Below are 13,258 nucleotides of genomic sequence, written 5' to 3'. Positions count from 1 at the left end.
GTGTGTGTGGAGAGGGGAGGAGGGAGTGGGGTGGCGGTGGTAGCGGCTGGGGTGGGGGGGTGGAGGGGGAGATTATTGGCAATGGGCGGGAGAGAAAGAGGCGACTCCTGTTTCCTTTTCTTTCTGCCAGCGCAATCTCGCCTCATTTTCTCTAAGCAATACAAGTTCACGGACGAGCTACCTAGCCAGCCCTCCTCTCCCGTCATGGACCTCCCAGGTAAAAAGGCCGTTCTCCTCCCCGCCGGCTGTTCCTTTTGCAAAATACCATTGTAAATGATAGCACTAATAAGATGCGGGGTTAGGACAGAGGTAGAGTTGCCTCGGGGAAAGCGTAGGGGCGATCTCCCAGGAGCGAGAGATCTCAGGGTGTTCTGGTGAGCGGGGAAAACTGAGATACAACTTCCCAGGGCGATGCCGGGTGAGGTTTTGCCTCCTGCGATGTGTGTGCATGCCGGGGTGAGAGCCGGGGGATGCCTGAGCCGGCCGCCTCCTTCCCGAGAGTTTGGAGAGCCGCCGGGATCGGCGGCAGCGGGGGTAGCCTGACCTGGGGGACAAAGGGTTGGGAAGTACCAGCCGGGGCCGGAGAGCAGCAGCCCCCGGGCGGGGAGGAGGGCGGTGGCGGCTCCCAGAGACCGGCCGGAGCAGCGCCGCGGCGGGGGCGCGGGCTTCGGGACGCCCCGACCCCCCGCGAACCGTAGGGATAGCGGGGCAGCTCCAGCGACGGGGAGATGGAGCGTTACCAATAAGAATAATAAGATCTCCTCCCCTAGTGGCTGGGGCGTTAGGAGACCGACATAAACCCTTCTCGCGGGTGTAGTAAAAAGTAGGGCCGTGGAAACTAGCCGGGTTTGGAGCCCCAGTCGGCTGTGGGGCGGGAAAGGAACTGTCCGAGGCGCCCACAGGGTTCCCCACCGTGGGTTCAGGGACGAAATCTGCCGCGCTGCCTCCTCCTCCCGCCTCAAAGTACGGCTGGGGCTGCGGGACGCCCCGCTGCTGGGGGACGGGAGCAAGAGAAGACGCGAGGAGACGCCGGGCAGAGAGGTCTCTCCCAGACCTGTTGTGCCGGCTGGGGCGCCCGGGACGGGGAGCGGGGTGGGGACGGGCGGCGGGGTGCTGCCGGGCGGGGGGTGCTGCGGGGCGGGGGGGTGCCCGGCTCCTGCCCGCCCGCTTCGCCGCTTCACCGGCCGCCTTTGCCCTTGCCAGGCTGCTGCGCGCCGCCCGCCCTCTGAGGAGGCTCCTTCGCACCGCGCGGAGGAGGAGGAGGAGGAGGAGGAGGAGGAGAAGAGGCGGAAGAGGAGGAGGAGGAGGAGGAGAAGGGGAGGAAGGCGCGGCCCCAGCCGCCGCTGCCCAGCCGCCGTCCCGCAGAGCGCTGGCCGCAGGGCGCCGCGGCGGCAGCAGGCGCGCAGCCCCCTCCGCCTCCCCGCGGCCGCCCGCCCCCCCGCCCGCCCGCATGGCGGCGGCGAGCCGGAGCGGCGGCGGCCCGGCGCTGGGCATGGGGCGGCGGCGGCGGGGGGCGCTGCCGGGGCCGGCGGGCGGCTGCTGCTGCTGCCTGGCGGCGGCGCTGCCGGTGCTACTGCTGCTGCTGCCCGCCGGGTGTCCGGTGCGGGCGCAGAACGACACGGAGCCCATCGTCCTGGAGGGGAAGTGCCTGGTGGTGTGCGACTCCAGCCCCTCGGCCGACGGCGCCATCACCTCCTCCCTGGGGATCTCGGTGCGCTCGGGCAGCGCCAAGGTGGCCTTCTCGGCCACCCGCAGCACCAACCACGAGCCCTCCGAGATGAGCAACCGCACCATGACCATCTACTTCGACCAGGTCAGCCGCCGCCTGCTTTGCCTTCGCTGCACTCCCCCCCCCTCTCGCGCCGGCCGGCCCTTCGCCCCCCTGCGCGGGCGCCCCCGCCCCCAGCCCCCCGCCGCGACCCGCTCATTTGCCGTTTTGCTCCCCTTCCATCTTCTCGTCCTGACCCACCCGCTCCGTTGCGATTCTACAGCTCAACGACCCGCAAAGAGTTTGGGAAGTTCTTCTCGGTGGCGGCGGGGCTTTCCTGGGGTGGCGGCGAGGGGGGACGCCGACTTCTTCTCCGGCCCCCATCGCTACTACGGAGGGGGCTCGAACGGGCGAGTTTGTGCCCTCGGGCGCTTGCCGGGGCGCCTTGCAGCCGAGGATTGCCCCGGGCGGTCCGGGCCGACCCGGGGGGGGAGGGTGCGCACCCCGCCTTCGGGGCTCTGTCGGAAACGCTCGTTTGCGGGGCGAGGGGAGGACAGAGATTTACCGACGGGGCGCCGCCGCATCTGCCTCTGCTCCGAGCGCATTTGGCAGTGTTACAGCATGTAGCAGGGCGAGGGAGGGCTGAGGAAGAAGAGGGTGTTTCCCGCGTTCTCAGACGAGGCGAACGACGCCTCCGGCGGGTTATAACGGCGCGGTGTTACCCTGCGCGGCAGACGCCGGGCAGAGCCGCGGACAGCCGGGCCCGGCCGTCCTGCCCCTGCCCCTGCCCCGCCGCACCGCTTGCCTTCCGTCCCTCCGCTTGATTTTGGCGGTGAAATTTTCTTTTTTCCTACCGCGTCTGACTCCTGAAGTAGTATTGCAGAGTCAGCCAAAATTAGCACACGCAAACTGCTTTGTTTTGTTGTTGGTTTTTTTTCCACCTGTCTGTCTGCCTGTCATTCATCTGTCTACCTGTCTCTCCTAATGAGTTTGCACAGCTATTCCTCGTATACAAGATCTCATAAAGTCCAATGAGTAAAGGAAAATTAGAAGAAAAAAAAAAAAAAAAGAGCTCGCTTCATGTATAGCTTGTTTTAGACGTTTTACCCCGCAATGCTCAGTTCTCAGGAGTTTGAAGGCGTTCCTCCCTCCCTGCTCCCACAATAACGGATTAATTTTTTTTTTTTTTTTTTTGTCCTATCTTGGAAACAATAGGGTTTGACTATTTGGGAGTACAGGCTCGGGATTTGGGGGCTTTTGTTTTTGTTTGCTCCTGCTTTGTATTTTTCTCCATTAAAACAGAGGTTGTAGCCGGCAAACCGAGCGTGGCCGGGGCGCGCCGGGGGCGAGCACGGCGGAGCAGCCGTCTCGGGCTCAGCCGCACGGGATGGCCACGGGCCCGCAGGTTTTTCTCCCCTCGGTACCCGTGCCTTTGGAGCCAAATCAGGCCGGAGCCTGGAAAGGGAACGAGCGGACGAGCTGGGGCCGGATCCCCGTCAAACCGGCGGGCTCCGCACCGCCAGGCGCTGCGGGGGCAGGCTGCGGCCGCCGCTTCCGAGGGAGGCTTTGCACATCAGCCCGCGGGGCTCAACTCTTTCTCTTTTTTCTCTGTTTCAAAAGACATTGAAATACACGACAAATTAAGATTGTTGTCGGGCAGGAGGAGCAGGCCCACCCCAGCCGCCTGGGCAGGGTGCGGGCCAGGCGGCACAGCCCTCCAGAGGGACAGAGAGGTAGGAGCTGGCAGATGTTGCTGTTGCTGAGCATCCTCTCTGCTCCTTCGCCCCTCTCTGCAGTACGAATTTAGTTCTATACCCTGTTAAACTCGAGGGCAGGTCTGATTTCAGTACTGCTAGCTAAAACCCATACATTTGCATTATGAGTTGAGGAGTTTCGGGGTTTTTTTTCCCCGCTTTTTTCCCTTCCCTCCTTTCCTTCCCTCCACCCCGCTTTTGCCACCTTTGCTTTAGTGACGGTGCAGTGTGGACGTTTGCACTTCATCTAACAGTCTTTGGAGATCATTTTTGCGTAACTAAATCTTTTTATGAACTGTGATGCTTTTTAAATGCCTCTGTAACTTGGCTCCTTTCCCCTGCAGTGCACTTTTAATTGTGCTGCAAATGCCATTTCGACTAGGCTTTATGTCGGTCATGGAGTTCATGTCACATTTTCGCTGGCGCTTTTCTAAGGTGGGGTCTGATTTCTCTCTTTCTCTCTCTCTCTCCTTTTTTTTGTTTTGTTTTGTTTTGTTTGTTTGTTTACTTTCCAGGTATTAGTTAATATTGGCAACCATTTTGATCTTGCTTCCAGTATATTTGTAGCACCAAGAAAAGGGATATATAGTTTCAGTTTCCACGTGGTCAAGGTCTATAACAGACAAACCATCCAGGTGGGTTGTGATCTAAAGAAGATGCTGTCTTTCCTTTTCTTTTTTTTTTTTTTTTCAAATGCTCATTTCTAGACACTAAGGTGCGTTTACAAAACCGACAAATGGAGAATGAGACTGTAGGTTATTTTAGCTAAAGGGGTCTGCATGCATGACAGAAATCACGCATTGCCTTAGCTTAATTCAACCCTGTTTCTAACCTGCACAAAAGTTTAGTGATGTGCCCAGGGCAAAAAAAGTCATTGAGAGTATTGAGAAAACTCAGATTCTCTCTCTTTGCACTTTTTAGGTAAGTTTAATGCAAAACGGCTACCCAGTGATTTCAGCTTTTGCAGGGGATCAGGACGTCACCAGAGAAGCAGCCAGCAATGGGGTCTTGCTCCACATGGAAAGAGAAGACAAAGTGCATCTCAAACTGGAAAGGGGTAACCTCATGGGAGGGTGGAAATATTCAACCTTTTCCGGCTTCTTAGTCTTTCCACTATAAAAGAAGGCCAAATAGGAGACAAATCCATGAGCCGGAGCAAGGATTCAATCATTGACGACACCCTGAACTTGGCAGCACATGACAATATTTCCAGTCACCCCGTCAGACTGTCACGGTAGAAGAATGATAACCTTCTAAACTCCAACATTTGCTTTGAATATTGACAATTCCTCGGGAACCTGCGCCTCTAATTAGTTTTAGACGACAGTGATCTTTAGGAGAAATGAAATTATCGACCTGAGCAATTTGTACCTGTGATTGTAAAGTCAATTTCGGATTTTATTGTTGGGATCATTGACTTTCTTATTCTTTTTTATTTTTTTCCTCTCTTTCATTTTTTCCTCTTTTTCTTTCTCTTGTTGTTGTCCCAGTGAGACAAATAACTCGGATCACACAATTGCTTTGTCAAAGGCTCGCTCCAGAGCCGGAAGAATGAAGTGTTCAGCCCAATAAGGTGTTCTTTCCATGCTTTATTTCTTTGTGTTGTATAGCCTTAAGGAAAAAAGAAAAAAAAAAGAAAAAAAGAAAAAAAGAAAAAAAAAAGAATGGCTTCAGTCTCAGTCCTGTATTTTTCTGGGGGAGGGGGATTCTGGACATTACTGTGTCAAGAAGTGCTTTATCCAGTGAAGCAAAATTTGCACGATTGGAACCTTATTTGTTTTGTGTTGTTCGTGTTTTTCATCAACTTTTTCTTTTTCCTGATTTTTGTTTGTGTGTGCTAAAAATGTAAGCTAGATTGATCAATAAGACAAAACAAAGCACATATATACCCTGTAGCTCTAAGTAAAGCTAACCAGTGAACAATTCTGTCTGCACTTTCCAGCTGATCTTTATAGACCTATTTAGAGAGAGAGAAAGAGAGAGAAAGAGAGAGCGAGCTACATGATCCTTCAATTACAATCTGGAAACCGGTAAAGGAACTGACATTTCTGAATTGTCCTGACATTTCTAGAAGCAACAATGGAGGCTTTGAATATCTTCTCTGACCATACCCTAAAATATATCCTTTCTTTGCATTACCAAGCATATTTTGGGTGCTTTTATCTGATATTTATTTGATGTATTTGTCCACTAATGCTTGAGTACACATTGTGGGAGCACGGAGAGATGGCAGAGCAAACTCTTCCTCTTCCAGATGTAATAAAACCATCTCTGCTTGACCTGTCCATGGCAAGTATCGGAGGAGTTGCCACTAGCATCTTTGACAGCCTTTGGGAGAGGGGCCTCAGAGGATCAGCAAGCACACCAGAAGTTTCATGGGTGCCATGCATTTGTTAGCTGTGTGTGCTCTTCCCAGTACAAATGGCCTCAGAGTTCTGGGGGTGGACTGACATCGGTATTGGAGGTTAGGAAAAGTTATTATGCCCCAATCGACAAGAGGTAAAATATCAGGAAAACGTCAATTGCATCCTTTTACCTCATTCTCAATAAACAGATCTTGTTTCTTCACTTTTTTTTTATGAAGGCTGGTGTATTAGATGTGCTGAGAAAAATCTTGCTTGAGGATATGCAGAAGAAATGTTTATATTATTTTATATGATTTTTATTTTCATGTATTTAATTTGAAATATTTCATCTTGCTATTAATCCCTCAAGGATTGATGTGTCTAAGAATTTATTTTTGTCAAATTTACTCCTCTGCCACAAACAAATATAATGCAAAGGCATTTGCAGCAAATCGGTGGTAGCTATGTTGTATTTCAAAATTATGGTGGACATGTCATTTTCATTGTAAATTTATCATTAAAGGGACAAAGTCAATTAAAGTCATATATTCTTTAAAAAAACCCTTATCTGTGTTGCTTATGATACCTCAGATGACTAAAACATAAGCCAATTAATATTTAATATTTTCATGTATTTTTGTGATTGATGCTGTTTGTTTGCTTAGGCGTTTCACTTTGCTCGTTACTGAATGAATGGTTTCAGGTTTATTTTTTAGTGGATTGTGTTTTCTAGTTCCCCCTTGTGCATTGGCATGACTGCAGTGTTTCTAGTTGCAAAATATCACTGGGCTGTGTTTAAATACATGAAAGTAAACCTGAGTCAGCAGTAACCTTTTTCTATTAAAATACAAAAATAGTTATGAAAACAGCTGTCTTAATGGTAGATATAAAAAATACTTTTAAATCTAAGTTTTTGTGTTTAAAACTCTTATCATGTCTCTCAAAAAAATAGACACTGAGGTGGGTTCAAGGTCCCTAGTTTTCAGTGTCTATTATGTTTCCTCAGCCTTATTTTGAAATTTTTCCTACCATAATCACTTTCAGTTGTCCCATTTATTTCAGTTCATGTGGCTTGAATAAGTTCTGGCTCTCTCCTAAACCAAATGAGGCCAATGACAGGGTTTTCCTTGGACATATTCTTGGAAGTTTCTTAAGTCACCGAAGCTGCAGAATCTAAATATCCCGCTTCATGTATTCAAGTGCCATAATTTTGACCATGCTTATTTTATGAAGTTAAATACATTTATATGATAGTCAATCTTCTTTTGAATTTACAGAAGGTCTCCAATATACTGCCTCTCTCCCTCTTCTAGTCGTGTGTCCTTTGTGTTAACCTATAGAGTTAGGACTGTTATATAAACATTTAAATTAAATGGAAAATGGGCAGTAAATTCTTATTGTACACTAATTACAATCACGGTGCGCTTTTTTTTTTTTTTCATGTTCTTTGTAATATTTACTCCCTTTCCCCTTTTACTTAGTTTTGTATCTGAGTTTGAGAAGGTGCAATCTACTTGTCATTGGAAACAGTAGATGTTTTGATATAATGTGTGGATATCATGATCTGTTTTATGTTAGAGGGGTAAAATGTACAACAGCACTGTAGAATGCAACAAGAAATATTATGTGAGACCCCTTAAAGGAGCCTCCTGGCACATTAAGAGTAGGCTTTTCTAAAGTAATTTATGTAAATAAATTGATTGGGTAACATTCAGAGTTAGTGTAAGCTTAATGTTGAGGGGCACCGTGAGGGTTAATAGGTATAAAACACATATGGTAGTGAAGTAGGCCAATGGCACAGTAACAGCTCTGGTTTCTGTGGGAGTAATAACACAATATTCCTTCCAGCAACTTTCAAACTGTCTCATAAGCTGCTATGTAACACGATCATAAGATAAGATATTCCTATGAAAACACCGTCTATTTGACTGTTTCCCTTCCAGGGAACAATCTTCACCTGGGTGTTTTTGGGAGCCACTGGTTTAGTGTTTCTTCAGTGTACTTTTGGCTGGGTAGAAACCAGGACCTGTATTAGGAATGATAAGTACTCATATACTTTGTTGCCTTCCTCTAGATTTTTGAGTTTTATATCTCTAGTTTGAACAGGGTCTTCCAAAAACCTCTGTTCTCTTGCCTCTACCTGAGGCAGTGGGTGTGGTGGATGAGCAGCACCTCTCATTACTGGTCAGCATCTTTCAAGCTGGATCTGTTTATTTTGGGTGGGAGGAGGAGAGAGACAGACACAAAACTAGGGACTTGTTTAGAAGTTACACTGTGTTGGTTGGCTGTGACTTTTTTAACTTTTAAAAAGAACATTTTGTTTTTATTGACCAAATTTGTATCTTGGACAATCTGTCAAAGTAGAAGATAGACTAAAAGGGCTTATTTACTGATGGCGTTACTCAGAAATAGCTGAAAGTGGTTTCATGTCCTTGTAATGTGACATTCATTTCTGGAATAGGCAGGATAACAGGTAGCATTGTTTAAAAATAGCTGTTATGATTAATAGTCTGCTTCAATCCAGGATAACTTTCTAGTGTTAACATGAACTCAAAAATCAGTGTCATTAATATACTTAATAATTTCATGGGTAATGACTTGTCAGCTAAAGTCCATTAAAAAGTTATACATGACTAAAGAAAAACAATTGATTCACCTGGTTTTATTTATTGTTGAAAGGCCAAGGAATGTCTTTGAGGCAATGCACAGTTTCTAGATTTGGAACCACATACTGTCTTGAACAATTGTTCCAGGATCATGTTTGGTGAGATGAGTCAGGGTCATTTTTAATCATGGTGGTAAATAATAATGATTCATTGTAATGTACCCATTTTCTTAATGTAGCAGATTCTTTTATTTGACTTGTCTTCATGTGTCAGAATGTTCAAAACAGGACTTTATGATTGCTGGCCACCTGTTAACTAGATCACATTAACAGGTTATAAACTCCTGAGAATTACTGATATCCTTCGTGACTGTAGTTAGACACAGACTAGGTGGCTGGGCAGATGATAGGCAAACATTTTTGAGCAGCTGCTTATATATTCAAGTATAAGAAAAATTCAAGTGCTGCATAGTAAAATAAAGATATTGTCATTTCAATGAAGAGGTTAATCCTGCTTGTTTTACTTACTTCAGTCAAGTCCATTCCTCTATAGAGGAGCTTATGAAAAACATCAATAGTATTTGGCCTGAATTGTAGCGTTTGGATTTTGGTCATGATGTACTGATATGTTTACTTTAAAATCAGTGACAGTAATCAGTGCAAACCCTTACTTAACACAATAATCATTCTTCAGTTTAAGTGTATTTCAACACTAATGATTCTGATAATGTATTCAAGATCCTATAAATATAATTTGAATGCATGTTTTAAATCCATTCTCAAAACAGTAATGTTTACGGTCTTATCCAACATAATTATGGTCTTTTTTCTTATTAGCCATTATCAATAAAATCCAAAGACCACTAATTGTATTTTATACCATTTGAGTGTAATAATGAAAATACACTTCACATAGCAAGTACATCTAACATATCCCGTTTCTTCCTAGGTAATACATATTAAAGTATTTTGTGAATCCCCTCTGCTATTTATCAGTAAAATAAAGGTACCTAACTTGCTGCGTCTCTGCAGATCACATACCACAGATAATATAAGTAATAGCCTAGCAAGACATGGAGAAACAAATAATGAATACTATTATGAATTCTGCATTAAAAATAAATAACTGCATCAACAGAAATTCAGGTCCTATTGACAGATGCTCCAAAACTCAGGAAAGATTGAACTTAAGTTTTTAATCTAATGTTACTGACTGGATACTACTTCCATGGTAATAATGAAGTGTTATTTTTACTGTGGGAATCTAAAAAGGAATTTAAATTATTTTGTGAGATCAGCTGTATTAGAAGTCTCTTGTTCAAAGTATTGATATGACTCAACAGAAACATGAGTTCATCGATTAGTAATTAGTAGTTATTATGTAATTTTGTCATTACACCTGATATATTTCAATTAGCTTCTTCTATGAAATGCTTTTATTTCTCTGTGTGTGAATATACACACGAGTGCATACACATATGCATAGGTACATGCACGTGAAACATACATTTTTAGCTAGGAATAGATGGATAAAGAGCTGACTTTTTCATATATAGTTTGAACTTCCTTCCTCTGAAACATTACCCAACAAACTAATTGTCATTTTATTTGTCATTCTAAACCTAAAATTGTTTATCTTTGCTTACATCTAAAAGTACACAGAGTAATAGCAAATGGCAGTATACATTTCAGTGCTGAGAGCTGCCACAGTTTAGGAAATATTAGGGTAAAGTGAGGCATAGAGTTATTAATAAAATACTTTAATTACCTCAAGTTCTGTTAAAAGCTTCTGTGATGAGTGAACCTATAGTGACGTGCGGGAATTGCTTCAAAACATCGGATGGAGAGATATCACAGACTGGAGGTTCAGTTTTTCCTTCTGTTGATGCTGGATGGGAAACCTCTGATACCTATTATAAATGAAAGACAAAATATGTCTCTATACTTAGTTGTTTAGCCACAATAATCCTTATATGCTGATTTAATTTTGGTTGTGTAACTGTTTTCTGTATAGAGATGCATTATATTGTCACATAATCAGAACTAAGAATACAGTGGATAAAGGGTTTTCCAACTTCGTATTTTTCACTAGGAGAAATAACCTAGCACAGAATTTGTGTTGCTCCTACAGGCTTTTATGACAGAGAAAATATGTAAGAAATTATTTTTAAAAGAATCTTTCAAGTTCTTTTAAATTATTTATTGTTATCAACAGAAGAATTTTCTCATCCCTGTTCATAATAGTATGACTGGGAGTATTTTAGGATGGAGTTTAAATGGGTATAGCTAGTCTCTCTAACAGCTGACTTCTTCCCTATCCTAAATTTTCTGGAGAGCTATACATTCTCATTAGACTTTATAATCTCTCTAGATAAAACTGTCCCTTAATCCTGACTGTCTAGTAAAACTGATCTTCCCTAATTACTTCACCTGGGAAGGGGAAGCATCCATTTTTCTTCTTCGTTGCAATGGTTTCTATTCTTTTCTTATACTACTTGGACTGTGCTAAAACTATCCAGTAGAGAAAAGCAGATTCCCACTTCACTTGCATCTCTAAGACACTTTAATTTCTTTTCTACTGCCCTCTCTTACCCTCTTATTTATATTTGAAAGGCTTCTAATGTTGAATTTTTTTGAGAGTATTTTTTAAAATAATGCTTTTCCATTCAGCTTCTCATTCATAACTATGTGAAACCTTGTTGATGCAAAATGGTGACCGCTTTAGTTGGCTGCTCACAAATTATCTCATCCCTCAGTTCTGCAGCCAGAACTCTTGGATAGGAGAACCCAGTCTAGTTAAGAAAAGATAGAAATCTAAATAAATTAAAAATAAAATTGGTCTGTATATGAATCAGTGATTTCTGGTAAATGTTTTGATCCCATTCAGTCTGCTCTCTCAGAGAGCATGGTTTGCATAACCAAGTGACTTATCACCTCTCTGTTTTCTTAAATCCATTTAAAATAACCCTATGAACAGGGATACTAGGAATCTCCCTTTTTTCTTTTACAGCCTGTTTAAAAAATACAGACCCTCTCGTATAGATGTTAGGGCACTGGACAAAAGTGAGAAACCAGATTTTCAAGTACCTGAGCGATCTTTTAACATGAACACCTTGTGAGAAAGAGAGAACAGTCTGCAGGAATCAGAGGGGAAGGGAAGAAACAAACAGAAAGTTCGCTAACTGTTCTTTGCACACATAACAACCTCAAAAGCATATGGGTACATGTACACATGTACATGTTTGAACCATGGCTAAAAGTGACAAACATTTGTATGTAAAACACTCTCCCAGAGTTCTAACTTTGATGCAATTAACAAAATTACATGGAAATGTGTATGCAATTTAGGTGGGATTAAACATGCACATGTGATTAGTGATTGTACCAAACTGTTTATAAAGGCAGTGGTTCAATACAGATGTATTACTCAGTGTATTCCACTCAAGCATGGAATGATGCAGTTTTACAAATATCTAAGCTATTCCTGAGCAAGCTTTACAAAATTATCTTTAGAGAGCTATGAGAGATCAGAGTGCAGCTAATATATTTCAGACTGCTGGACACGTTATAAAAAATAAGGTAAATATTTTGGTATTTTTCCCTTCCCTTCAGTCAAGAAGTAGCTTACCTCCTGAAAACAAAAACAGAGCCCACATGCACTATATAGCATCATCTAATATTTACTGGGAGTAAAAAGAGCCTTGTTTGTTTGCCTCCATGTCCAGATCCTCTCTAAGGCATTTGCCTGTTACATGCTTTTTACCTGTGCACTAATGTTTTTCAGAGCTTCATAAGTTATGTCTAAGCTAAATTATTGAAAGTTGATTTGCAAGGGTACTTTAGAATGTTAAAGCCATAAGAAGCAGGCTTTCTTACAACGATACTGATAGTGAGATTTACTGTAAATAAGGCTTAAAGTGTCTACATCATGTATAGAAAGAGCCAGGCTCAGGATATCTGTTAGATATAGGCTGTACTGCTGTACTCTATCCATGCCCAAGGCAGCCAGGTGCAGTGAAAGACAACTTCAGGCAACATTTAATTGGCATGTCAAAGTACGGACTCCATATCTCAAGAGTATTCTGGTGCTGGACTAAAGATTGCAAATCAGTGTATGCTTTCTTGTAAACAGTATAGGTGGTGAATGAATCTGGACTGGAAAAGACGTTCCTCGCTATATATAACTGTCCAATAATACAAATTTAATGCTCTCTTAAAAAAATCTCTATAAGCTCTTGAGCAACTTGCCATCTTGATGTTCCTCTACTGGACTTACTCTCCAGTGTCACTGCCTTTTCTGTACTGGGAAACCAGTACTGGGCAAGATACTCCAGATATGGTCACAAATGCCAAACAGAGGATCTTGATCTTCTGGCTATACTCTTGCTAATACATCCAACTATGCAATAAACCTTTATTGGTTCAAGGCTGCACTGCTGACTGATGTTCAACTTGTTTACCCCAGGATCTCAATATTTTTTTTTCTGCAAAACTTATTTCTAACCAGTCAGCCCCAGACAATACTGCTGCATGTGGATATTTCATCCCAGGTTTAGGACTTTCTACTTGCCTTTGTTGCACTTCATGAGTTTCTTTCAGCTTGGTCTGTCAAAGCCCCATTGAACAGCAGCCCAGTTACTTAGCAAATCAATTGCTTCCTCTAAATTTGATTTCATTCACAGGCTTGCTGAGAGTGCATTTTGCCCCATCATCCAGGTAGCTAGTGAAAATATTAAATGGTAGCAGCCCTAGTACTCACCTGTGAGGAAAGCCTCTAGTAAACATCCAGAAGACTGAAGTGAGGCTGATCAGCCTCTAATGTTCCAGATCCTCTTTCCCACTGTTC

General features: G+C 43.9%; 1 protein-coding gene across 1 annotated transcript; it reads left to right on the top strand.

Annotated features, from left to right (window-relative positions):
- Window positions 1–1,477: 1,477 nt before the first annotated feature.
- CBLN2 (cerebellin 2 precursor) lies at window positions 1,478–6,368 on the top strand. The gene is made up of 3 exons (XM_074847806.1): window positions 1,478–1,813; window positions 3,978–4,097; window positions 4,384–6,368. The coding sequence occupies exons 1-3, from the start codon at window positions 1,493–1,495 to the stop codon at window positions 4,579–4,581; spliced, it is 639 nt and encodes a 212-aa protein (XP_074703907.1). The 5' UTR covers window positions 1,478–1,492; the 3' UTR covers window positions 4,582–6,368.
- Window positions 6,369–13,258: the final 6,890 nt, after the last annotated feature.

Source organism: Strix aluco, chromosome 1 (genome assembly GCF_031877795.1).
Source record: "Strix aluco isolate bStrAlu1 chromosome 1, bStrAlu1.hap1, whole genome shotgun sequence".
NCBI classification, from domain to species: domain Eukaryota; kingdom Metazoa; phylum Chordata; class Aves; order Strigiformes; family Strigidae; genus Strix; species Strix aluco.
The sequence above is the reverse complement of the archived record's forward strand: the minus strand, read 5'-3'. Positions and strand labels throughout refer to the sequence as shown.

Coding starts and splice junctions, on each gene's coding strand:
- CBLN2 (XM_074847806.1), top strand. CDS start 1,493: ATGGGGCGGCGGCGGCGGGGGGCGCTGCCGGGGCCGGCGGGCGGCTGC. Junction 1,814..3,977: donor TGACCATCTACTTCGACCAG/GTCAGCCGCCGC, acceptor TTTACTTTCCAG/GTATTAGTTAATATTGGCAA. Junction 4,098..4,383: donor ATAACAGACAAACCATCCAG/GTGGGTTGTGAT, acceptor TGCACTTTTTAG/GTAAGTTTAATGCAAAACGG.